The 24997-nt window shown below is 44.7% G+C and overlaps 1 protein-coding gene across 6 annotated transcripts in view; it reads left to right on the forward strand.

Moving 5' to 3' along the window:
- The window catches only part of COG8 (component of oligomeric golgi complex 8), a 293499-nt gene that overhangs the window by 94521 nt on the left and 173981 nt on the right, over positions 1-24997 (forward strand). For all 6 annotated transcript variants that reach the window (XM_069635531.1, XM_069635528.1, XM_069635533.1 and 3 more), the window contains one exon: positions 15178-15385. In XM_069635531.1, coding sequence (XP_069491632.1) covers positions 15178-15385 — 208 coding nt within the window. The remainder of the gene's footprint in view (positions 1-15177; positions 15386-24997) is intronic.

Consider the following 24997-nt stretch of genomic DNA (forward strand, 5'->3'; position numbering starts at 1 on the left):
GTGGGGTTATTAACACATGCAACCCAACTATTAGTGCATTTGGAATGTTGTCATGGTCCAATCTGTCCCACGTGCAAGTTTTCTGTGACCTTCCGAGGTTTGTGGTATTGAGGGGTTTGAATAAAATTGCCGGACACACTGCGAGTCATGGGTCAGTTGGCAGCTCTGAAGTGGTGATGCTCTGTATGTACAGTGCAGGCAGGGCTTTAAGTGGGCTGGGGCAAAGCACCGGCAGTCTCAGAAAAATTGTTCTGAGATGGGGCTTTGCTGGGAATCCCTAATTTCCCCTGGCAGGCCCACCCCACCCCTCTGATGAGGCTGCTAGAGGTCAAGACTTTTTTTCTAAAGCCTGAAGCTCTCGTTCATGTGAAAGAGCTTCAGGTTTTAGGAACAAAGGCCTTTTCGCCCTGTTGGTGGTACCAGCACCTGCCAGGTATCCCATTTAATGAAGATGTCACTGGGCCGACGCCATCATCGTGAAAGAAAGTGAGGCCGGTGGAGCGGAGGCCTTTTTTTTTCTTTTCTAAATCCTGAAGCTCTCGCTAATTTGCAGCAGCTTCAGGCATTCGGATAAAGACCTCCGCTTCCAGCGGACTCACCTTTTGATCCTTATTGATTGGAGTGGCCGCTCTGCAGGCATCCCTTTTTAATTAATAGGTGTAGCGTGATTGTTGCATCTTAGTTAAAAGAATTCCCGGCATGGGGCAGCACCACCTTTAAGGCTGAAAACATGTTGCTCTGTCCCTGCCAGGCTACCCTTTTATATAGGGGATGTAGGGTTTGTGAGGATCCCTGCAAAGGTATGGCTGGCATGGGTCGGCGCCACCATTAAGTAAGAAAACTGGTGGGGTTGCCCCCCTCTAGGTGTCCCTTTAGTTAAGAGATGCAGAGATTAGCACCCTCTCCCCATAGGGCTGTCTGGTGGGGTCCCCTGCAGCCCATTAAAGTGGGGCTTGTTAAGGGGGCGTGTCCTATCCGGCTGGCAGGTGACTACTGCCATTAGGCCAAGCCCCGTTGACTAACCCTGGCTCGTTTTCCTCCACTTAAGGTGCCGAGTGCAGGGTACAAAATTGCTGTAAGTTATTTATCTCCTGCTTCTAGCCTAGGAGAGCCTGGTTAGCTTGAAACCAACAGCTAGGAAGAGCTACTTCTTGCTCCCCCTGCTAACTGGTGCAATGCAAACCTGCATATGTGACACTAAGTGTGAGTATTTGAGAATGTTAATAAGAATGATGACGTATAGTACAGATTTAAACATAATGGGCAAAAAGGGAAAGTGTGTTTCTCATATGGAAGTTAGATTTGCGTGGTGCTTTTTACTCACTCCTGATTCACCAGCGGTAGCTCCTTTCTACTGAGTGATGAACACCCAGAAGCTGGTTTTAGCTCCTGCACATCACGTCTTAATTTCGAACCCTGCAGCGTGGTATCAGCCTGCTGTCTGCGGGAATTCCCCAAGCAAAGTGAGGGTATTCTCGTGCTTCAAGGCACCTGTCGGGGGTGCTTGGAGAAGGGCTGGGTAACTGTTCGGAATTAGGCGTTGGAGCCTGTAGAACATAGGGAAGAAACCAAGGGAGTAGTAGGGAAGGCAGCAGGGGACAGCGCCACTGATACAGCGATGGGATAATGAAGTGTTAATGTAGTTACCGCTGGGTCAGCAGCATATGAATTGTAAAGCCCATCATGGATTTTCATTCTGTGTCCTGCAAAGTGAATAGAATCCCAAAGAAAACCTTTCCAACTTTGAAGTGCTAACTAGACTATATGTGAGGGTTAAATGTACAAATTATTTCACTTTTTATTTTTTATTTTTTTAATAGCACATTAAACATCTTTTACATCATTTAAGCATTGCAAGCCTGTGTCAGTCAGTGATTATTAACTCGATTATGCGCTATGGGCTGTCTCCCTTGCCTTTTTAAAAGTAGAAGAACTTGCAGGGCAGTTTATAATAGTCTCAGGTGGAGAGCAGCACCTCTTATTTCCCAAATACTGTCTGTCTGAGTTTGTACCCCACCATTTAGCAAGAAGTATATAACAAATCTGAAAATGTCTCAGATATCTTCATAGTAAAATGCAGACCCTTGTTCAAATCATTTTTGAAGAGTTGACAAACATAAAGGCCTGCTGCGGGCCCTACAACAGTATAGTTGGCTGGGTTGAGACTTTGCTGTATGCTCATTGGAATGCACAGTTTACAATGGCTTGTGATAAAATGAATGGGGAATTGATCACTGCTAATATTGTCAAGAATTTTTAATTTACAAGAAAAGTTAATGTATTCTATGTTGATCACTTTGAATTCACAACAACAGGAAATGTACAGCTCAAGTCCAAAGATGACTGCTATGCAGAGGTCTCATAGAGGGTGATCAGGAAATGTGTGGGTTTGTATTTTTGTTGACCCTCTTTATGCCCCCACTCCACTGCCAACTGGTCGATTTTACTACTGAAAGTTAGATGGCGGGTTGGAATTGGTCAATAGTGGGTGTGGTTAGGTATGGGGGAGTGGATTAAGAGTGTTGAAGGGTTTCCAACCCACTACCCGCATTCAGCGGTAAAGACTTTAAAAAACCAAATTTGATTAAATGACAGATCCGAAATTACACTAGACTGTTTTATTTGGTTGTAACGTGAAGTATTAATTGGCAGCCAAAGCTTCATTTTGAAGTTTGTATACCCAATTCTCAGAGAAATCTGGAAATTGACAACAATTCAGGTCACCATATTATAAGATCACCTCCAGGGGAAATGTATTACGTTCCAAGATGCAATATGCATTTCGTTTATTGTGTCCAGTCAGGACACGTTTACTACAGTGAGCGAACACACAAACTGCTGATGCCTTGCTTTCAGAAGGCATTTATCATGAACAGACACATGTCCCAGTTGAGTGTTTTTTTTTTTTTTTTTTTTTTTTTTTTTAAACACATTCTTTGCTTAGCCATAGATTTTGGAAGAATATATCAGTTTGGGGGTTTTACTCGGAATATCCTCACCTGAAACGTGGTACTTGTGATGTTCCTGGGCAGTAGAACAGAATCAGTGTTGTGCCTGATGGCCTTCTTAGATGGAATAGGTACAACTCACTGCTATGGCCGTTTCAGGCCCACCTCTTTTGGGAGAAAGCTCCACCCCTCTACTACGCCCCCCAAAAATAAAATACCCTCACCGTGACCCCCCCCTTTAAAAATGCCACGAAAATATGTGGCAAAACAGCCATTCACCTAATGCGATGAAATGGCTGGGGATGAGTTGAGCAGGTACCTTGCTGTATACTACACTTGTATTGAAGTAATGGTCCTAAGGATTACATTGGAAGAGAACTGTCCCATTAAGATCTACCTCTGATCTTCTTCCGTAATGCCGGCTTTCCAAGGATTGGCTTAGTCTTCCAGAAGTCCAGTCCCCAGAAACATTGTAAGCATGAATCGGTGCAATAGGCACTAGCCCCGTTTTTGGCATGCTTTCCTATGCACAGACCAGGGCATGCGTTTATAGTAAGTCCTTAAATATTTGACCAGCCTTCTGTGCAGTTTAACTACCCCCAATAGCAGTCAGCGTTGTTTCCATTTGAAGTCGTTGTGACCGAAACCGTACCCCTGCTTCACTTCAAATTGGGCCTATTTCTAAATCTGGGCCCACAGTAAAATGTTGAATTAAGAGCATTTTACTCCGGTTTTTGTTTTTTAGAAGTTTAGAATCAAGGGAGTTTTAGGCAGTCAAATATATTTGTAACACGTCCATGGGGGGCGCACATAAACATAAAGGACAAAATCCAATAATGACTGGACAACCATACAACCAAGATCAGTTAAGCAGAACATATGCAACTGAAACCAAAAGAGGCAGAACTTTGAGAACAGATGTGTTTTCAGCAAACGTATGACCTGATCCAGCAATTTAGTACATCTTAAGTCTGGAGGTAATTTATTCCAAAAAGCTGGAGCTGAGTAGTCAAAAGTTATATGGCCGACCTGTTGCAAACTGAAACGGGGAGCAAACAGACCGGAATTATTCGACCTCTGAGTCGTTCTGGTAGCCAGCCCACTCTGTCCTTCAAATACTATGGCAGGCACCATACAGAGGTTTATGGGTCATAACCAGAGTCCGAAGGAGGAAAAGAGATCTAACTAGGAGCCAAAGGAGCTGTCTCTGCCCCTTCGATTCAACAATTGGGCTGGAGCCTATTCTACCCAGGATTGTTGCTTAGGAAACAAAAAATACAGTTGAATAGGTCCAAAGAAAATATGCTCAAAAAATACTCCTACTTATTGTCACCCTCTGCATGCATAAAGAAAGAATCACTCTTCCATACTCTGTTTGTGAAATAAATCTCGTTTTTTAATATATCTAGAATTGTGTAAATCAACCTGTGATCGGAGGGATGTGGACGGCATGAAAGGGAAGAGGCGAGAGGAGGGACCACATGAGAGAGAGCACCCGGTCGAAGGAAGACCACCTGAGAGGGGGTACCAACCAGCCAATCTACGAGGTCGGGAGAGCACAGTCCAGATAATTAACAGTCTTGAGACCTCGGACGACAGCATTAAGAAAGACGTAGACGAAAGGACTATGGCTGACACCGCTTACATGAGTAGGATACCTGAAAAGAGTTTGTTCCAGCGAACAGAAAAACCAGAACGGAGGCGATTGGGCCGTCCTACCCGGACAACCGCTGGCTTACCGGGGCGGGGTTCCGCTCGGAGTGCAGCATGGACCGTGGCAAGCCGAACGCCTTCACAGGCAGAAGCCGGCTTTCCACACGGTTCCCTTCACCACAAGGTCGAGGCCGTACCCACTTGGAAGGCAGAAACCCGCTTCCGAGTTCACCGCTAACACTCCACTTCAGAAAGCGTCACAGAGACCTTGAGGGTACCAGACCTCTTCAAGACGGGGGTTCCTCGCGGGGACCCGGACTTGGCGGGCCGGCAACCCTCCTTCAAACCAAGAGAAAGGGGGCGGGGCTTATGGGGATATTTATAGAGAACCAAGCCAAGTCCGTGCTGATTGGCTACCTAGACCCCAACCCCTATATAAGGTAAAAACAAATGATGTACTGGGTGTCTCTTTGCCATTCTCTTCTAGGACTTCGAGAGAGAGAGCTGTGCCTGAAACGCCGTGGGCTTACGAGGACTAGCTGCAAGATCGAGAAGCCACATCCATATTCCAAGAAAAAGAAGAAGCATTCTTGAACTTTTTGTTCCTTTTTGAATTCCTGTCTTCTGAATAAAGGTTTTACTTAAGTTCCACTCCTGGCTGCCTGTCCCTCATTCACACAACCTAAAAATGGACATTTAAGAGATATGACATCAAACGGTGTTTCACCGGAAATACAGACAGCAATATTTACAACACACAGAGCCAAACATTTTTTGGCGAATTTGTGTGCGTAAGACAAACTCAACCTATATTGTGGTTTGCCACGGAATTCACATATTCTAGTATACACATAAAAATCATCACATAGAAATATAAAAGACAACAAATAATTTTCTTTGTGTTAGCAGCGTCAATGTGCTGCAGTTGGGGGTAGTGCGTCTACACCAGTGTTTCGGTAGTTTTTAGGTGGGCTTGATGTGCCTCATCTTGTACACGGCCTTAATCAGGACGGGGATCTGTACAGAATGACGTCTGTGCTATGGGTGAATTAATTGCACAGTGTTAGACTTCAGACTTCCCCGCGGGCATCCTTGCAGAATACAACTTCTTTACAGGCTCCTCTATGGTCCAGGTACAAGCTACCATGGCGTCTGTACAAACGTCGACGCACTCCAGGTCACCTGACACGTCTTGTACGTGGAAGACGTACAGTAAGCCACGCTCCTCTTACAACTATAAAACCACCGTCTTCCAAGGGGCTCGTTGCTGCTTATTAGCGTTGCCAGCTACACGCGGTTTCATCCGTTTCCTCTTCGTGTCTCCCTACACGAATCCTTATCTGAACTCCTGGTTTTGACCTTTTGCCTGAATTTTGGATTGCTTCGTCTCCTCCCTTATTCTTGCTGTGATCGTCTGGTTGTTGGACTCGGAACGCTACTGGATACGGCTCTCTTCTGTGTCTTGCGGTTCTTCCCTGGTTGCCGCTCTGCACATCAATTTGCTGTCTACATCCGGATCATCTCAACAACTACTCAACTATACTCATGTACTCGGGTACATATCTATTGTCTTCCATGGACATTGTCTTCTGTTGGATTCTGGGACATTGAGTGACTTTCCTGTGAGATTGCTCTTTAGTGCATATGAACGCTTTCCTGAACTGCACCAACCCGGCACTAGTGCGTCCCTCGTGCCGTTCGGGGTTACTTACCTATACTAACTTCCCTGTTTGTTATTTTCTCCTGTCGTTGTCTTCAGAATCCTGGACTCCTATTACTCCATTTATCTTTATTCAGGTCAGTTGTTATCAATTCTATAGTTAAAGTGGGAACCGATAGTGATTTAGATCAATTCCACTCATTCGTGTTATTCTTTGTAGATTATCCCGGGGAAACGCAACTCCACTCCAATATCCATATAGGTAGTTGTTCAATCATTTCAACTGTTCTAATCACTTGTTTACATCAACACTGTCTAATATCTTGGTATTCTTTTTGCAGCATTGGTATTGGCGGTGTGTGTTCTCTCCGCTCTTTTACTCAATTGACACCTCTGTCTGTTCTAACTGAAACAGCAGAGAGGTACATTGTGGAAAAGAGCCCCTCTTTGAGGAAGCCTGAGTTTTGTACTCGGGGGAGCTGGGATGGAAGGCTGAATTCGGAATTCTATACTACCAACACCTCCAAGGTCGTGTTCTCCGCATCTTTGGCCTATTCGGAGTGGTGAGTAACAGAGTTAGCAGCCTTAAAAAATGTCCACAGAGGCCAGTGATGCTTTGAATCAAATCGTGCAAATGGTCCCGGATCTACGTACCAACTTGACCAATGCACAAGAAGCACTGCGCCAACGCATGGACGCCATTCAGTCTTTGGTTACCACACCAGCGTCACAGATGGCTGGTGCCGGAACTACAGCATCCGGTTCCGGGTTTCCACCTCCACAGCAGGAATCAAATCCGATCATGCTTACAATCCAGTTCCCGCTAGCTCCTCCTGAATGCTTCCTAGGCGACCCTAAACAACACCGAACCTTCATCAATCAATGCAAATTGCATTGTCTGTGTCGCCCCGCCTCATTTCCCACATCTACAACCAAAGCAGCTTTTGTTTTGTCTTATTTGGGAGGCACTGCAGCCGCATGGGCTAACCCGTTGTTGGAATCTAATAGTCATGTTCTTTACAATTGTGATGCCCTTAGTAAAGTATTTGATACACGTTATACTACTCAAGCTACTGATCTGGAACTCTTAAAACATCGACAAGGAAACAATTCTTTATTGGTTTATTTGGCACGATTCAATCAGTTGGCAGCAGAGACTGACTGGCCTGAAGAAAAGAAGACCGCTGTCTTCTATCAAGGCCTTTCAGATGAACTAAAGGACATCCTCTCCACTGTTCCTCTGGTTCCCGCAGCATTCGGGGAACTACTAGATTTAGTCCTTCAGATTGATGCTCGTAAGTCTGAAAGACGCAGCGAAAAGAAAACTGCATTGTTCAGCTCGGTTGCAGCAGAGGCCTCATCTTCGTCATCTCCTGCGCCTGAACCTATGCAGATTGGGGTGGTTAGGGTACCGCTTACCCCTGCTCAACGAGAATATCGTCGATCACACAATCTCTGCATGTATTGTGGGGCCTCTGATCACTTGTTACCTGAGTGTACCAAAAAACCTAAAGGAAAGGCGGGAAACGCCAAATCCCGACAGTAGACAGAGTCCCTATGTCGGGAAACTCACCCTTGGACTCTATAGTACAGAATCCGAGTCATTTAGTTCGCCTACCTGTTACATTTTCTTTAGATCATGGTGCTTCATTCCAGACTACAGCTGTGATCGATTCAGGTGCAACAGGTAATTATGTTGATCAGTCTTTTGCCACCATGTCAAAAATACCATTAGTTCGCAAAACTATCCCTGAAACAGTGAATGCAGTGGATGGTTCACTTCTTGTCTCAGGAATGGTAACTCACCAAACAGTTCCACTCCATATGAGTAATGATTAAGGCCATACTGAAGACATATCATTTGATATCATTGAAGCATCAGCCTACAAAGTCATTCTGGGCATTCCATGGTTGAAACTTCATAATCCTGCCATCGACTGGTCGACATCTCAAATTCAGTTCCCTTCCAATATGTGCAATACTCGATGTACTACATTACTCGGTATTACCCATGATAGTCCAGTCAGGGCGCTAGTTTCACCTACTATGCATATCGGAGCTGTCTCTAAAAACTTATCCTCTGTGATACCTTCGCAATATACAGATTATACAGATGTTTTTGACAAAGGGATGGCGGAGACTCTACCCCCACAGAGAGCTTATGATTGTCCAATAGACCTAATTCCGGGAGTAAAAATACCATCCGGCAGAGTGTACTCCCTCACTCTCAAAGAAGACGAAGTTCTTAAAGATTACACAGACAAGGCTTTGTCCATGGGATTTATTCGTTCTTCCAAATCACCTATTTCATCACCACTTTTCTTTGTCCCTAAGAAGGAAGAGGATCTACGTCCTTGTATAGATTATCGTGCTTTGAATGCAGCAACCATTAAAAACCAGTATCCTCTTCCTCTGATTTCTGTCCTTCTTGACCAGTTGGGTTCTTCCAAAATATTCACTAAGCTTGATCTCAGAGGAGCTTACAATCTCGTCCGCATGAGAGAGGGGGATGAATGGAAGACCGCATTTAAAACACGTTACGGTCTATTTGAATATCTTGTCATGCCTTTTGAGTTATGTAATGCCCCGGCCACCTTTCAAGCTTTCATGAACGATCTGTTTTATGACATTCTTGATCAATTTGTTATTGTCTACCTGGATGACATTTTGATTTACTCTCAAAACCAGGAAGACCACGAAAAACATGTCAAGATAGTACTCCAACGTCTGAGAGAACATAGATTGTTCGTTAAAGCCGAAAAATGCATATTTCATGCCTCGGAGATGGAATTTCTGGGATATGATCTTACTAACAATGGTGTGCGCATGAGTCAATCCAAAATTAGTGCGATCTTGGAATGGCCTGTGCCTAATTCAGTCAAATCATTACAATCATTCCTGGGATTTGCAAACTTTTATAGACGCTTCATCAATGGGTTTTCTGAAATATCTGCACCACTTACCTCTCTGACAAGTGCCAAAGTATCATTTGTATGGTCTTCAGAAGCTCAGAAAGCCTTTGATCAATTAAAATCAGCCTTCACTTCCGCTCCTGTCCTCAAACATCCTGATCCCGAGCTTCCTTTTTTTGTTGAAGCTGATGCTTCAGGTTATGCCATTGGGGCGGTATTGTCTCAAACCTGTCCGCATTCTGGAGAGATTCATCCTGTTGCCTATTTCTCTCGTAAATTGACAGCTTACGAAAAGAATTATTCCATCACAGAATGCGAACTTTTAGCCATCAGAAGCATTCTTGGAATGGAGGCATCATCTTTTGGGGGCCAAACACCTTGTAACTGTATACTCTGATCACCGCAGTCTGTTAGCCTTCAAATCTATGAAATGTCTTACGGCTAGACAGGCACAGTGGCATTTATTCTTTTCACTATACCAATTCGTTATCACATACCGTCCTGCTAAAGCTCAAGTTCCGGCTGATACTCTTTCGCGCTTACATGCGGATGGTCCGTCTCAACAGATCGAAGCTCTTCCTCTTCTACCAAACAAGGTTGTTTGTGGTTGTTCGGTTCAGCCCTCTTTGTGGTTGTTCGGTTCAGCCCTCTTTGCGTTCAATCATCCTTGATTGGGTTTCAAAACATCCAAAGGAGATCATTGACCTCAATCTGGAAATCATTCAGGGTATGTCATTCATTCAATTCAAGGGCGCGTCTATATACCCTGAGGTCAAGCTAGAGATTTAGCTCTTCAGTGGTCTCACGATTCCTTGATTGTTGCACATCCAGGAAGTCAAAAAACTCTTGAAGCCTTACAGTGTTGCGCTTGGTGGCCTTCCATGGTTCGTGATGTAAAGGATTACATTTTGACTTGTTCCATATGCACTCAGCGTAAAACTTCTAGAGCCAAACAGTTAGATTGTTGCAACCTCTTCTTGTGCAGTACAAACCTTGGCAGATGCTGTCAATGGATTTCATTGTGGAACTTCCTGACGTTCAGGGCTATGACACTATTTGGGTAATCGTTGATTACTTCACTAAATATGCATTGTTCTCCCCGCTCTTTTACTCAATTGACACCTCTGCCTGTTCTAACTGAAACAGCAGAGAGGTACATTGTGGAAAAGATCCCCTCTTTGAGGAAGCCTGAGTTTTGTACTCAGGGGAGCTGGGATGGAAGGCTGAATTCGGAATTCTATACTACCAACACCTCCAAGGTCGTGCTCTCCGCATCTTCGGCCTATTCGGAGTGGTGAGTAACACACAGGCACTGTTTATGGAGATCCAATCGCCTCGCGGGCTGATCTCTATGTAATCCTCACACTGGAGGGTTACTAACACTTTGCAGCCAGGCCCCCGCCGACTCCTCCGTGACTTAGCAGTTAGAGGACACTTTGCACGCTCTAGCGGCAGACGGTCTGCTTAAACTGCAGCTGTACAGGTTTTTCCTGCGGGGCCCTAAAAAGAAAATAAGAAACAAATTCGTACAGGCTGAGTTTACAGAGATATTACCCTCCAGTGTGGGGCCGAAAACACCGTGGTGTAGACGCACTACCCCCAACTGCAGTACATTGACGCTGCTAACACAAAGAAAATTATTTGTTGTCTTTTATATTTCTATGTGATGTTACAATGTTGATTTTTATGTGTATACTATAATATGTGAATTCCGTGGCAAACCACAATATAGGTTGAGTTTGTCTTACACACACAAATTGGCTGCCAAAAAATGTTTGGTCCTGTGTGTTATAAATATTGCTGTCTGTATTTCCGGTCAAACACCGTTTGATGTCATATCTCTTAAATGTCCATTTTTAGGTTGATTTACACAATTCTAGATATATAAAAAAAACGAGATTTGTTTCACAAACAGAGTATGGAAGAGTGATTCTTTCTTTATGCATACAGAGGGTGACCATAAGGAGGAGTATTTTTTGAGCATATTTTCTTTGGACCTATTCAACTGCATTTTTTGTTTCCTCTGTCCCTACGAGACATGGTCCTTGTGAGCCAGACCTTGTACGTCTTGAACCGCTCCATACTGTATGGCCTGCAGTCTAGTAAGGTTTTCTTGACTGACTCCTTGCAGAAGGCTACAATCACAGTCCGTTTTGAGCCATGGCACAGCTCTGCTTAGATGAAAAAGGACCAATCTGTCCGAGCAGTCTCAGAATATGAGCAACTGGAAACCATGCTTCTGACATGAGGCTTAATGGTCAAATGTGCATATAGGCATGCCCCCAAAGTTTTAACTTTAACAGATACCGATATCAAATTTATTGTAGTTCAGCCCAAGTTGTTTTCAAACAGGAAGAATTCTCCACTAAAAGCAGCTCCATTCTCGTGTCATTCAACACCAGAGAACTATGCGCCATCCAGCCTTGAATAAGTGTTTATGTTTGATTAAAGTGACATCTGTGGCATAGTCACCTAAAATAGGAAGGACGACTTGCGTGTCATCACCATAGTTTGTGTACATAATGCCTTTCTCATCCAGGAGGTCGAACAGGGTTTTGGTGAAGGAATTTTGTAAGGTGGGCGAGAGACAAGAGCCCTGTGGCAACCTACACTTTATTTCCTCAGGTCAGCAGTGCCCTCGTTGCTAAAAACCCTAGCCAACCGACCTGACGGGAAAGAGTGAGTGCAGGCTGACACCTCAAGAGAGAAGTTGGCACCTTTCTGGAGCTTCTCAACCAGCAAGTCGTGAACCACTAGATGAAGGGCCGCAGAGAGGTCCAGGAGGAGAAGAGCAACTACCCCTTTATCTGTGATTTTGAGTAGACTGGATTTGAAGTCTAGGAGTGCAGTTTCCATACCATGTGCAGCTCTAAATCTGATATCGTTGTGTAATCCTTCATTCTATCTAGTAATTAATGTAAATCAAGATTCACTTAACTTCCTCATCCAATCATAGTAGCTCCTTCTGTGGCACTGCTGTGCTGGTATCACTGATCGAAACACATCTAGGGAGCTGTGGGTGGAAACAAGGGGACAGCTCCTTTCTACGTGTCTTTCCTATTATCTGTATTTTTTTCTCCTTTCTTTTTCTTGGGCATATTTGCCAGTTTTTAGGGAGCACTTGGCATCTCATGTACCGAGTCGTAAGCACATTTCTTCTGTGTATTACTTCTCTGTTTACTGTGTATTACTTCTCTCTTTGCAGAATGCCAAACAATTGTGCTATGATCCATGGTCTTTCAGAACTGCCATCTCCTTTACTAGAATTTTTGCAGCCAGACAAGCCCTTTGTAAATCTTCGAATGCTATTAAGTGGCCCTTAGTGATGCACAAGGGCTTTGTACTGAACATTCACCATCAGAGTTTTCAAAAGAAGACAGACAAGTCCCATGGAGAAGATTCTAAAAATTGACAATATTTCTTCTCGCTTGGTAGTTTGGTTTTTTGCTGGCGTTTAAGCACCACCTTTAAGCCAAAACGATTGCGTTGGGAGTACAGCAAGGAGGGAGATGGTATATGAGCAAGGACACAAAGCTTTTAGGTATTTGGATATTTACTCATCCATTGGCTGCCCCTGGCCATGCTGATCCCAATTGCCATTCCCACCTGCTTTCTGACCCTCCCAAAACTCATTCTCTTGGGATCTCTTTGAGCTAGGTTGATCAGTAGCATACTACGTTGCTCAAACTCCCCGTCAGTGTTATTTTCATAGCAGTCTTCTGAGCGTTAATGGCTTACTGGAGCTGTAAATGGCTACTGGTTTATAAGGTAGTACGAGTGTCCTTCACTGATGTCCTGGTAAATACAACCATTGGCAAATCCAACAGTTGTGGCTTGCGTAACGGTATAGGATAAGCAGCATTTGCCAGGCACTGCAGTTATATGCCCAGTGTGGGAAGTCTGAACCAGGGTTCGAAATTGAGATTCAATGTGCAAGAGCTAAAACCATCTACTGGGCATCAGCATCACCCAGTAGGCAGGAGCTACCACAGAGCAACCAGGATCTACCAAAGTTGCTGCTTTAACATTTTGTCGAATTGTGTTGGATGCGTTCAAATTATTTTTTTATTAACACTCAAATACTCATTTAATATCATGGTTGCATGTTTGGAAGGCACCAGTCGGCCCTAGGAGCCAAAAGTAGCTGTTGGTTTCAAGCTAACCAGGCTCTACTATGCTGGAAACAGGAGCTAAATAGCTCCCAGATCCCCTCAATTTCGAACCCTGATGCTATTCCCTACTTTTCTCAGCCCTACTATTAAGGAAAGGAGGAGTCAAAAGGGTGCTTGCCAAGATGTCTTACAAAAGTCTGCTGTCCAGAAAAACCACCCTAACATTATTCCTGTCCCTACGACTCTATACGACTAAACAGAACCTAACTTAACCAAAAAGTATCATGATGGTTTTCTACCCAAATGGTGGTATGGTGGCTGTTTTCTGACCCCACCGTAATGTCTCTGAATCGGATGAGCAAGGCGTTTTGCCTAATGCACAGTTGGGAACCTTCTGGCTCGTAGGCCAGACCAGTCCTTTTTGGGGGTGCCCCCTCCAGGAAACCTTGTGTTTTCCACACCTCACTGCTTTGTGAATTTTACCCCTCTCTCGGTCTTTGGTTTCACACCACTCTGTGAGATTCGGTTACTCTCAACCCACCTTGCGGTCAGGTCTCTTGTACCCTGCCTTGGGGCCAGTTTGCACTCGCCCCCAATTGAGACCTCATACCTCACACTCAAGCTTGGGCTCGCTTTGTTCTCACTGTGGTTTAGGGCTGGTTCTTCTCACCCCCACTTTGGGGTCTGCTTGACTTCTAGCCTCCTTGGTGTTTGTTTTGGTTTTTCCACCTGCTTCGTTACTCTGGGTCGGCGTTCAGGTCGGGCAACGCAGCTTCTCTACTCTGGCTCCTTCTGGTGATCCCACATTTGTCTGAGCTGACTCTCCCTTCTGGCTGCCTTTTGTTGTGGCGCCCTTCGGTTCAGGCGTTTGTTGCCGCAGCAGACCCTCTGGGACCGGGCTTCTCTGGCCCGTGTGTCGACATGGAACCGGTCATTCTGCGGGTTTGCCCCTGCTTGAGCCCACCATGCCGGCGTGTGCTTCACTCCCAACTCCTCTTCCCAGGTGGTCTTTCTTCTGTATTCTGTCTGTAGCTCCTCTGACTTCTCTCTCTCTCTTCCCCCAACCCACCTCCCACCCCCCGATTCGTCTTTCATACAATGAACGGGTGGACTCTTCATTTTTGGTTGAAGATTGTGCCTGAAAGGGTTTAGAAACCGTGTGTGAAGTGGTAAGTAATTATGTAAGTTAATTCCCATGTAACCCGCAAAGCTAGCCGATTGCTGGGATCAGGGTGGATACAATATATATCCCTATTTTGGGATTGCCTGTCCCCAGTGCGGGAGTCATGCCAGTGGAATCCCACTTGCCCATTCCCCTCAGGGGTGTTGAGCTTAGCAGGCTCACCTCCCTAGTCCCAAAGGGGGTGGTTCCCCCTTGGGTAGAGGGAACGAATTCCCTAGGAGACTACTAGGAATTCATTACATGGACACTATGCTTGTATTAACATGATCGCAGCTTCTAGAAGTATGTTTTATTTCAAGTGACTTCTAATAAGACGCATTTTGACTTAAACGTTGTTTCCCAAAATAATGTGTCCGTACATATAGACCAGTAGAAACAGGGTGCAGATGTTGTTTTTTGAAAGGAGGTACTAAACCAATAAATATCACCATAAAAACATTGAATTGTTGTGGATTAGTGATATGAGACTTCCATTGACAGTTGAGGATGAATGATTGTGGCTCTTTGACATATATGGCAGAGTGTTTGTTAAGCATTGACGCCTTATGGCAAACCTTTGCGCTTTCTAAATCAAACACGCAGCACATCTACAAAAATCTTTCTTTTTCATCATGAGCCATGTGCATCTGATTTACATTGTTGATATGGCCTGCTTTCAAACGAATGCCTAAATTAACAGAACTAACATATTGTGCTCCTCTGATTGTAGGAGGTTTGTGAAGCGGGCTGAGGAGATTGGCTCGAGCCGGCGGATGAACACCCTCACCCTCAACAGACATACAGAGATACTTGAAATCTTGGAGATCCCACAACTGATGGACACCTGCGTACGCAATGGATATTATGAAGAGGCACTGGAGCTGGCTGCTTATGTCCACAGGCTGGAAAAAAAGCATTCCACTATTCCCGTGATACAGGTAAAAACAATACGCATCGTCTCTATACACAGTAGAATTTTATGTGACCTGCCTGCCTACCGTGCATGTATTGAGGGCATCTGGTTCCTCGAGATTCCATAGTGAGAGCCCAGGATATATATATATATATATATATATATATATATATATATATATATATATATATATATATATATATATATATATATATATTTTTTTTTTTTTTTCGTTTTTTAAAATTTACTTTGTGGCCTAAGGTATACAAGGTTCGCCTGGTGTTCTTAACGTTGGTAGATGAAATAATGAAATACAATTGGCTCATCCCCACAGCAATTCAAGCTTGGTTTGCTAGTCTGTCTCGTTTTATATCCCTTTTTGTGCCTATAAACCCACTCCCATCTATGAATACCCGGTTAATATGGACTAGATGGGGCTGTTTGCCTTTTTTAGAACACCTTTAGAACAATGTGTTTTGATGCCAGAGGAACATAAGTAACATTTGCCTGAATGAATTCATCATAGATAAATGAGTGAAATTAACTACATCTATTGACGAGGAGGAAAGATGTGATACCTCTGCAAAGTGATGTAGCTCTTGGTCAGTCTGTCTAGGGTTTGGTGGCTGTACTGTCCCTTTGTCTGCAAAAGCTGGGTGGACTTAGAAGTCCATCTTCTGTTTAACACCTCTTTCCTTCAACCTATCCCTTTTTGACCATAACTTAGGCATCGCCTATGAACCCTGCCTCACTTTCACATCTTTTTGCTGCACTTGCCAGTACCATCTATACAATATTTTACAAATGTGACCTTCCTTACTTTCATCATCATCGTCGTAATGCTTTATTCGACTGATTTGTCCTTGGCATACACACAATCCATTTACATCATTCAATACAGATATTCTACATCCAAAGTACATGATATAACCATTAAAAGCTCATAGAAATTCACCATTTACTGTTAGGGTTTGCTGTTAAAAATACTCATAGACTAATACAATACATATTAAAAATACAGCTAAACAAGAGACTAAAATTTGTATAAAAAGAATCTGCCTTTTTTTGATCGGCCGCTCAGGTAGTTCCTCTGAGACCAAGCTCGGTAAATACATCTTGTCACAAAATATGCATCATTAAATAGTTTGGTTGATTGGCATAATTTCAGAGCTTCTGCTACACCATTGGCACGCACCTTCTTAAACAGTAGCAGATGCAGTCTCCTACGGTCTTTTAAATGGCTTGCAGAACAACAAAGTGTAAAATCATCTCCACACCGAGTCGCACAGCAGGCACATTTAAGAATGATGGCCTTTCCAGCCACTGGTACATTTTGCAACTTTGAGAGTACCAGAACTGAATTCCATGAATAGTGTTTGTGCATAAGCCGGGGATATTCGATCAAGTATTCCTCGGCTCCTTGATCAGTTTTCAAGGACAAATAATCCAGCCCTACTTTTAAGCGCAGGCAGGATTTTCCAACGTGTTCATGCATATTCCATCAGGCAGCTGACTTCACCTTGTTTTTGGTACAATTAGTTGGACTCTGCGGGTTCAACCAAAGATTACTCCTGCCCAGAACGCTTAACTGTTGCCTTACATGTTTGACCCATGGGAGGGAGCACGCTTCTGCATTGCCAAGAAAACTAACGAAAGCCTCCTGATACCTTTCCAGCTCTGGAGTCGTGCAGATTCTTACCCAGTAAAATACTGGTTTAAATACTATTTGAGAGACAATTGGCTCCAATCCGCAGACCAATAGAGAGGGGCAGTTGGAAAACTCTTTGAAAGCCTGAAGAGCATTTTTCGAAACATATTCTCCACGATCGCCAATTTCTGGCAGTTGCTGTGTCCTTTTTTTTTTTTTTTCAAATTCAATTTTATTGGTTTTAAACAGCAAAAGTGAATCATGAGGTAGAAGCACATTCGAACATACATAGGAACCATATTTCGCTTCTGCCTCTTTTCCCAACTTAGATTCAAATAGCATAACTATAATGACAGTACAGTCAAGCATGGGTCCACTCCCGACGAGTGAACTATATAACTCCCCTTCCTTCCCTCCCTCCCCTCCCTTTTATTGCTCATAACACTTCCGTGGCATGATGATTGCTGTAGTCCGAAGAAACTTGCGACGCGGCAACGTCCGAAGGTAGTTGTCATTGTGAATCGTGAATCGTTAGCATTGTGATCGGGTGTGTGACAGGCACAGGCGTTTGATTGATAAGGGTCTCAATTTTCATACATCATGCAAGGCAGTTGGTGAGTGCTTTTACTGACTAGATGTTGGGTAGGCGTTCGATCTTGACATGTAATGGCTTGCGAAGTCACTCCACGCTTCTTCATGTTTCGCAGCCTTGTTGTGCAGGGCTGCCGTTATTTTCTCCATAGTGTAGATATTGGTGGCGACTTTCAGCCAGTCCTTTTCGTTTGGCAGCCGTGGGGATTTCCATTTCGTAACTAGGGCTGCCCTGGCTGCCAATAGGAACTCTTCTCTGTAAAGAGCAGCTGAAGCAGTCTGTTCTTTATGTATGTTGATTGCAGGGGATACAGCTCTCTCTCCATGGGCCACATATAATTTCCTGAGGCCACCGCTATTATTTTCCAAACTAAACTGATTTTTCAGATTGTGCAGACCAAGACCTGGTATCACTGAATCTTACTCCTAGGTAGTCCTAATATTTGACTTGTTCAAGGTTTGTGCCATCTACTACCAGTGGGCATTCACAGGACTTCTATCTCATAGGCCGAATACTAATGTTTTGGTCTTTTTTTGTTATTTTTTTTATTGTGTTAACCCTTAGGTTTTTACAAAACAGTCATTCTCCTTAGGACATCTAGAACACCTAGGACACCTAGGACACCACTTGAGTTGGTCGGCTTTGGATTAATGACCGCCCGGCCCCGACTACTGCTCCGCGCCGAGTAATTGCTCGCCTTCGGCCGGGGTATTCGCCCTTTTTAGGGCAACGTCCAAGAATTTGGCGGTCATCCTCGCCCATCTTGGCGAGTCGCCCGCGATTAGCCTGCTCCAGCGGGTTTCATCGTCAAGACTGATTTCATTTGATGCAAGTGGTGCCAGGAATGTTAATCTTTCTATTGTTAAAGCTGTACATGACATTAGGAGGTGGTAAATCGTTTCCTTTTGGGTGGTGTCTCCACATAAGCGACAACTGTTGTCTACGGTGTTCTTTCGAGTCGTTAGGATTTCCCTTGTATTTAATAAGTTCAATCGGGCTCTCATAAATATCCTCCTTAGATTCTTTTCCGGAAATTTTTCACAGTATTTTAATGGCTCCCTCAGCCGATTGTGTGCGGGAGGTAGATGTTTCAGGGATTTGTATTGGAGGCTTCTTTCGATCGTGTTAATCCAGTCTTGATCCTCCAGTTTCCTCTTTACCCTCCCCGGGTTATTGAGGAGGGTTTCGTCTGAGCAGGCCACCTCTTCCAGTTTTCCGTGTATTTTGTTAACCCAGGTCACGAGCGGTTTACAGGCGCCTTTTGTGATTTCGCTTTTCATGAGCTGGAAAATTGGTAGTGAGTCAGGCGCTAGGATTTTTCTGTACAATTGAACCGCACTCTGGGTTATCACTGCTGTTAACGATGGCAATCCAAGTTCACGGCGAATGGCTGGCATGGGTGCAGATTTGGGGAGTACTAAGACCGACTTCCATAAGTGCCCCTCCAGCTTAAGCCAAATTTCCGCTGGTAGGGACAAGTTTGCCGCCATTCCATAAGTTATAGCTGGTATTACCTTCGACTTGTAAAACTGAATAGCTGGTGTCCACGAAAATTTGCCGAATTTATTATCCACGGCTCGGGTCTGTGATGTAAGGTTGCGCATTTTTTCCCATAATGAGTTCAAAAGGGAATTGCCTTTCATCGAATTGTCTATCATAACGCCTAGATATTTAAATTCATTCACGGACTCAATTTTAGTTTTATTCAGATACCATGTGTATGTTTTTTTTCTGATCTTTCGACGTTTTGTGAAAAGAGATGCTTTTTGTTTTCTGCGAGTTGATCTTTAGGTTGTTGGCCTCCATGTACGTTGACACATTATCAATCTGTCTTTGCAGTCCGATGGCCGTTTGATCCATCAAGATCAGATCGTCTGCATACCACAGTCGAGACATTTTCACCTCGCCCAGCTTCGGCGGAAACGCACGCACCGAGTCTTCAGTCTCTTGAAAATCACCAATAAAGGCGATGAAGAGCGCTGGGGCTAGTGGGCATCCTTGCTTAACCCCTTTTTCAGTACGGATTGGGTCCGACAGGCTTCCCTGCTGGCACAACCTAACTCTTAGCGTTGTTTTAGAGTGGAGGGCTTTAATCGGGTCCAAGATTGATTCCGGGCACTTCCAGTTTTCTAACTTTGCCCATAATTTGGCTCGATCCACGGTGTCAAACGCCTGGGATAGGTCAATCATAGCCATGTGAACTCCCGGTGCTCCTCCTTTAACTCTCATTTTGATGGTGTTCAAGATTAGAATGTTAATCGCTGTTCCCGCTCCTTTTTGGAATCCGGTCTGGAAAATATCGAGCAGTGGCGCTTGTTTGGCCCAATCTTTGAAGTGGTTCAATGTCAGTGTGGCGAATATTTTCCCAATGATATCAAGTAGGGCAATCGGTCTGTAGTTGTTTGGGTCCGATCTGGTCCCCTTTTTATAGATCGGCACTAGGACCGCCTCTGTCCAGGTCTTTGGAATTTGTTTTTGTTTGCAACATTGCTCAAACAGTTCACAAATCAGGCTCGCCCAAGCTTGGGGATGCTGCTTTAGGTCCAGGTTGGTAAGACCATCCGGGCCTGGGGCCCTCAAGTTCTTCAAACGTGAGATCGTGCTCACAATGTCTTCCCGGACAGCCATGTTCACCCAAGGCTCAGTCCGGTCTTCTTGTTGACATGGAGTTATACTCTTCATAGTTCCAATTGATGGGAAGGCAAATAACTCGGTGAAGTGAGTGCTCCATTGTTGTTCAGTAACATTACTTGTAATCTGAAGTGGCTTCTGGCCATTAACCGTTTTTAGTATAGACCAGCTTTTGGAGATCCCAATTTTCAACATTGCCTCTGCATCTTTCTGATATAAATTGTGACGTTCTTGTGTCAACCATGCTTTGTATGTTATTTTTTCCCTTTTGTAGGCTTCCCAACATTCTTCATTTAGATTTTTTAGCGCTACTCTTTTTAATCTTCTGAGTTCTTTGCGTTTCCTTACAATCACAGCGTTATAAGTATGGGCGTGCGGAGGTTGCTGTCGGGCTTTCCCACCAAAGTTCACTTTGTGTGGTATCAATAATGATACATATTCTGGACGTTGAACTTCTACTCCCTTGTTATTAAGTCGTTGCTTTTTCCGTAATCTTTCTTTTACTTCAGTTATGTTATTCGAAGTCAACCGGATTCGGTTTTGCTGCTTGTTCGTATCAATTTCAAAAGGATAGATTACGCGGTCTTTTACTTCACCATTCCAGGATAGGAGCAGTTGATTATGATCACTTTCAGTTGTTCTTTTAACTCGGAATTCTTTGAAGTATGGAATTAGGCCCTCTGAGATAAAGATGTAATCTAGAACAGCCATAGATGATCCTCTTTCCCAGGTCGGGAATGACGTTCCTCCTTCTTGGAGTGTGGCCACGTTGCACAACTGTCTGGACCTCATCAGGGCCAGTCATGCAGTGCCTCTCTCATCAGATTTTCTAAGGGCTGGGCACACCCTCTCGTCCAGATGACCTGAACCGCATTTGGCGTTCAGATCCCCACAGATGATAAGATTGGGGATATCGTAACTGATTCTTATGTCGTCGATGGTGTCCGCCACTTGATTGCAGAAGTCTTTTATAGCAGATTTTTCAGGGTTCCAATAAAGATTTAGTATGGCAAGGTCAGAGCAGAGCCTCCCCTTCTCGCCCTCGCCTTGATGGTGCCAGCTGGCCATTATGGCTAGCATGCCATACTCCTCTCTGATTTTTTTTCCCATAGTATTCCTGAGCCCAGGCGTATAGCAGTTAGCAGTCCACCTGATGGTCTACCCACCATAGATTTATGGGCTGTAGATACCTCGATTATGTATCCTTCTAACGACGGTTTGTCTATTAGCCACGTTTCTTGGAAGCATATTAGATCAACTTTATTCCAGTTTGTACCGCTTGATTGAGTTAAATGATGGTACCCTCTTGTATTCCATGAAGCCATCTGCAGCACCGTTTCTTCCCATTGTTGGGCCTTGTTGTTAGACGGCTTACTTGAAGGGACGGCATCATGGATTAACTGCTAATCCTTTTTCTTCCTGCCGAAGGTATCAGCAATCCATTGCCACGGTTTAGATGCATTTGTTGCTGCGGTGTATTGCTTGGACCGCACTATCTGGGCACCGCCTTGCTGATCAGGCCTTAGACTACCCTCTCGTCGTCCCCGACCATTTTGTGCTCTATTACTAGATCCAAACCTTTTAGTAGGATCAAGGTCTTGGTTTTTCCATACTTCTTTTTGGCGGTCTGCTACGCCGTCTCTTCGGCTCTTTTCTTCTGGGACCAGTGCGACTGTTCGCTCCGCTTTCTCGCTTAACGCAGGACTTTCTTCTGTCCTTCCGTCCTTTCCCAACTCCTTTCTCCTTGTCTGTAGTTTTTCCAATTTTAAGCCCATACGCTGAAGATCTTTGGATATTTCTAGGGGTTCTTCGTTAAGAGCATTGGCTCTTACGTGCAGGTAGGCTTTCGCTTTATGGCCTCTGTGGTACGGTTCTATCAGTACCAAATCGCTTGTTGACAGGTGTCGAAGTTTGTCTATTTTGGATATTACTTTTAGGACCGCTCTTCTGTTTAAGACCATGTAACTGTCTCTTGCCGAAATTTGCTCTAGTTTAAATAGAGAGACATCAGAGAGATCTAGATCTTTTTTTACATTAGTTTCTCTCCGTCTGCTACGATCTGCGTGCGAGGGTCTTCGATGGTACCGTTGTTCTTGTGTTCGGGACTTCCAAACCGATTTTCTGGTTTCTCTGCTCTCGAGTTGGTTCCATCCTTTGTTTTTTAGATTTTTTATCGCTTCTAATCCCAGACCAGGTGAGCTCGACCTCTGCCTTTCTCGGCGACTAGTCCTCCAAGAACCCAAGTTTCCTTCTTTCGGCGAACTCCGTTGTCTTGCCAGTTTATGCTCATCTCTGGGTGTACTCCTTGCGTCTACATCTCGCGGTGATTCTGTGGGAGATGACATAGTGTTGGCATGTTCCACCAGCTGGCAATCATTTGGAGAGTCCTGCTCGGGGCTTACGTCACCGGGCCCATTTAACAGTACTATCTGGTCATTGTTGGTCTTTAGGGTGGTCTCCATGTCTGATTTGTTATAGCCCTGTTTTTTTCTTATTATAACAGGGCTCCGGTGTTGTGACTTTGCACTCTTAGTTTGCGGACTGGCCAGTAGACCGGGTGTATGTACTGGCGACCTCTTTCTGGAGATGCACAGGAGTGGTCCTTCTGTCTGGCCTTTCACTTCAATATGTTTTGTTGTTGCTTGTCTTGTCACAGAGGGCGCCTCTCGTAACTTCACTGTACCTTTTGCGAAGATTGGAGCTATATCTTTCTTTTTTGTTGGTGATTCTTCCGTTTGAGTACTGTTAGTAATTAGCGCTGCAGTATATGGAGCTCTGGGGGTAATGCTGGTCAGCTCCTTCCCTAGACTCTTTATTTTTTCTTCAAGACTTAGTTGCATGTTTTTTGAATTATGCTCTACGGCCGTTACATAGCCTTCTATAAATGTCAATTTCTCCTTTAGAGAAGTAATCATTGTTGTGTTATCCTTTAGTGCTTCATGAATCGATTCATAAAGTTTGTTGAATGGATTGAGGGCTATTGTGAGTGCCGACATAATTGTCAGAAGGTCTGTCTTTTTTTTGGCTGATGGTATTTCTTTGTCGGACAGCCCCGACATGTCACTTTTCCCTCTTAGTCTAATCGGCGTATGTAGGCCTCTTTCGGCTTGTAGCTGCTGTCTTCTTTCTATGTAGTTTTTTTCCAATACTGATAAAGACTCCCGGTTGTCAGCTGATTTGTCCGCCCCAATTCTCTCGTAGTTGCGCTGTGAGTGTGGGCGAGTCCAGGCGTTACGGTCTTCTGCTTGAGTGTGTCTCGTTGCACTTGGGGGTCTGTCACTCAACTCCATGCACGCACTCTGTGAAGGCAATTGGATCTGTGGGGCTGCTACTGATTCTTTCGCGGAGTCTGTTGGTCGGAGGTCATTTACATTTTTCGCCTGTACGGAAGTAAGCTCTTCGGATCTTGTTGTTTGCACTGGTTCGCCCACCAGATTGCACAGTGTGTTTAGTTCGTCCAATATCGCTTCTTCCACTGAGCTCCTTGAATGCTCCAAGCGCGGATTTCCCAATCGTGGCGGCGATTTAGGCGGGTCGTTTTGCTGGCCGGCCTCCGCCCTTACTCCAACTGGGATCCCACCTTCTCTGCTAGATTTGCGCGCATGCCATTTGATCATGGGGGCTAGATTACTTTCAGTTAGATCTGTTTTCCGAAATTTGTTCACTGGCGGAGGTTCTTGTGCTGCCTCTAGTAATTCCGCGTCAGACAACTCTTGATCCGAGTGGAGTTTTCTCTTACTGTGTTTTAGGAAATAATCCTTCAGCGAGGGGAGTATTGGTAGTCTTGTCATCTCCTTGGCTCCTACTGTTGCTTTTAGGGCCGTTTTCCGCCCTTTTTTTACACAGACCTTCCCTTCCGGGACTTTCTCTTTTGGTATGCTTTTCGTTGGTTTTTTATAGAGTCTTGGTCTTGTTGGGACCTCGTGATTATTCCTTCGACTCTTTTCTTCTTCCCTCTCTGATTCAGAGTCGAAGTCCAATGATGATATGGTTTCGTAGTTCTTTGAAGACACTTCAGTAGTTTTTCCGCCTATGTCGCCGTTGGTTTCCTGGCTCTTTGCTCTTCTAGGTCTTCTACTCGTTTTGTTGGTTGTTCTGATTCCAGACGACGAGGTCTGACCTGAGGAGTTTAGGCAGTCTTGTGTTTCAAACACCGAGTCATCATTATTTTCTGCATCACGAGAAACTGCCTCGTCTTTTGATGACACCATACTGGCCATCCTACTAATTGACTCTTCTGGTGTTAGTGTCGATATCATGCCCTGACAAGAGCTTGTAGTGAATTGCGGCGTATCCGCCCTCTCGATTTGCTGGTCATCATTGTTTGTGGGTTTTTCCCCCTCAACCCCCAGCTCACCTGGGGGCACCCGTATAGGAGGGTCGGCCTCTTCAATTGTAGATCTCCCCTGCCCAGCAGACCCCCGCCTAGGTCTTCCGCTGCTCGGCTCCTGATCATTCGCTGACGCGGTAAGCCTGCTGGGTGGTGCCTGCGTTGCAGGGGTAATCGTTGTAACTATGGCCGCGACTTTGTCAGGCGTGGTTCTGAGATCCGTTGCGAGTTCGGGTTGCAGTTTATTACTGCGCATCCATCGACCCGACTCCGCTTCGTTGGTAGCGGTAGGAGACGTCATGGTGCCTAAGGCGCTCAGACAACCGCCGTTGGACACTACTGTCCGTCGATGTAGCTCCGGGTATCAGAGACCACCAGGCTAGTCGGCGGCGGAGAAAAGAGTTCGTCGATTCACCGATTCACCGACTCCCAGGTA

Source organism: Ambystoma mexicanum, chromosome 1q (genome assembly GCF_040938575.1).
Source record: "Ambystoma mexicanum isolate Mex_15411 chromosome 1q, UKY_AmexF1_1, whole genome shotgun sequence".
Classification (NCBI taxonomy): domain Eukaryota; kingdom Metazoa; phylum Chordata; class Amphibia; order Caudata; family Ambystomatidae; genus Ambystoma; species Ambystoma mexicanum.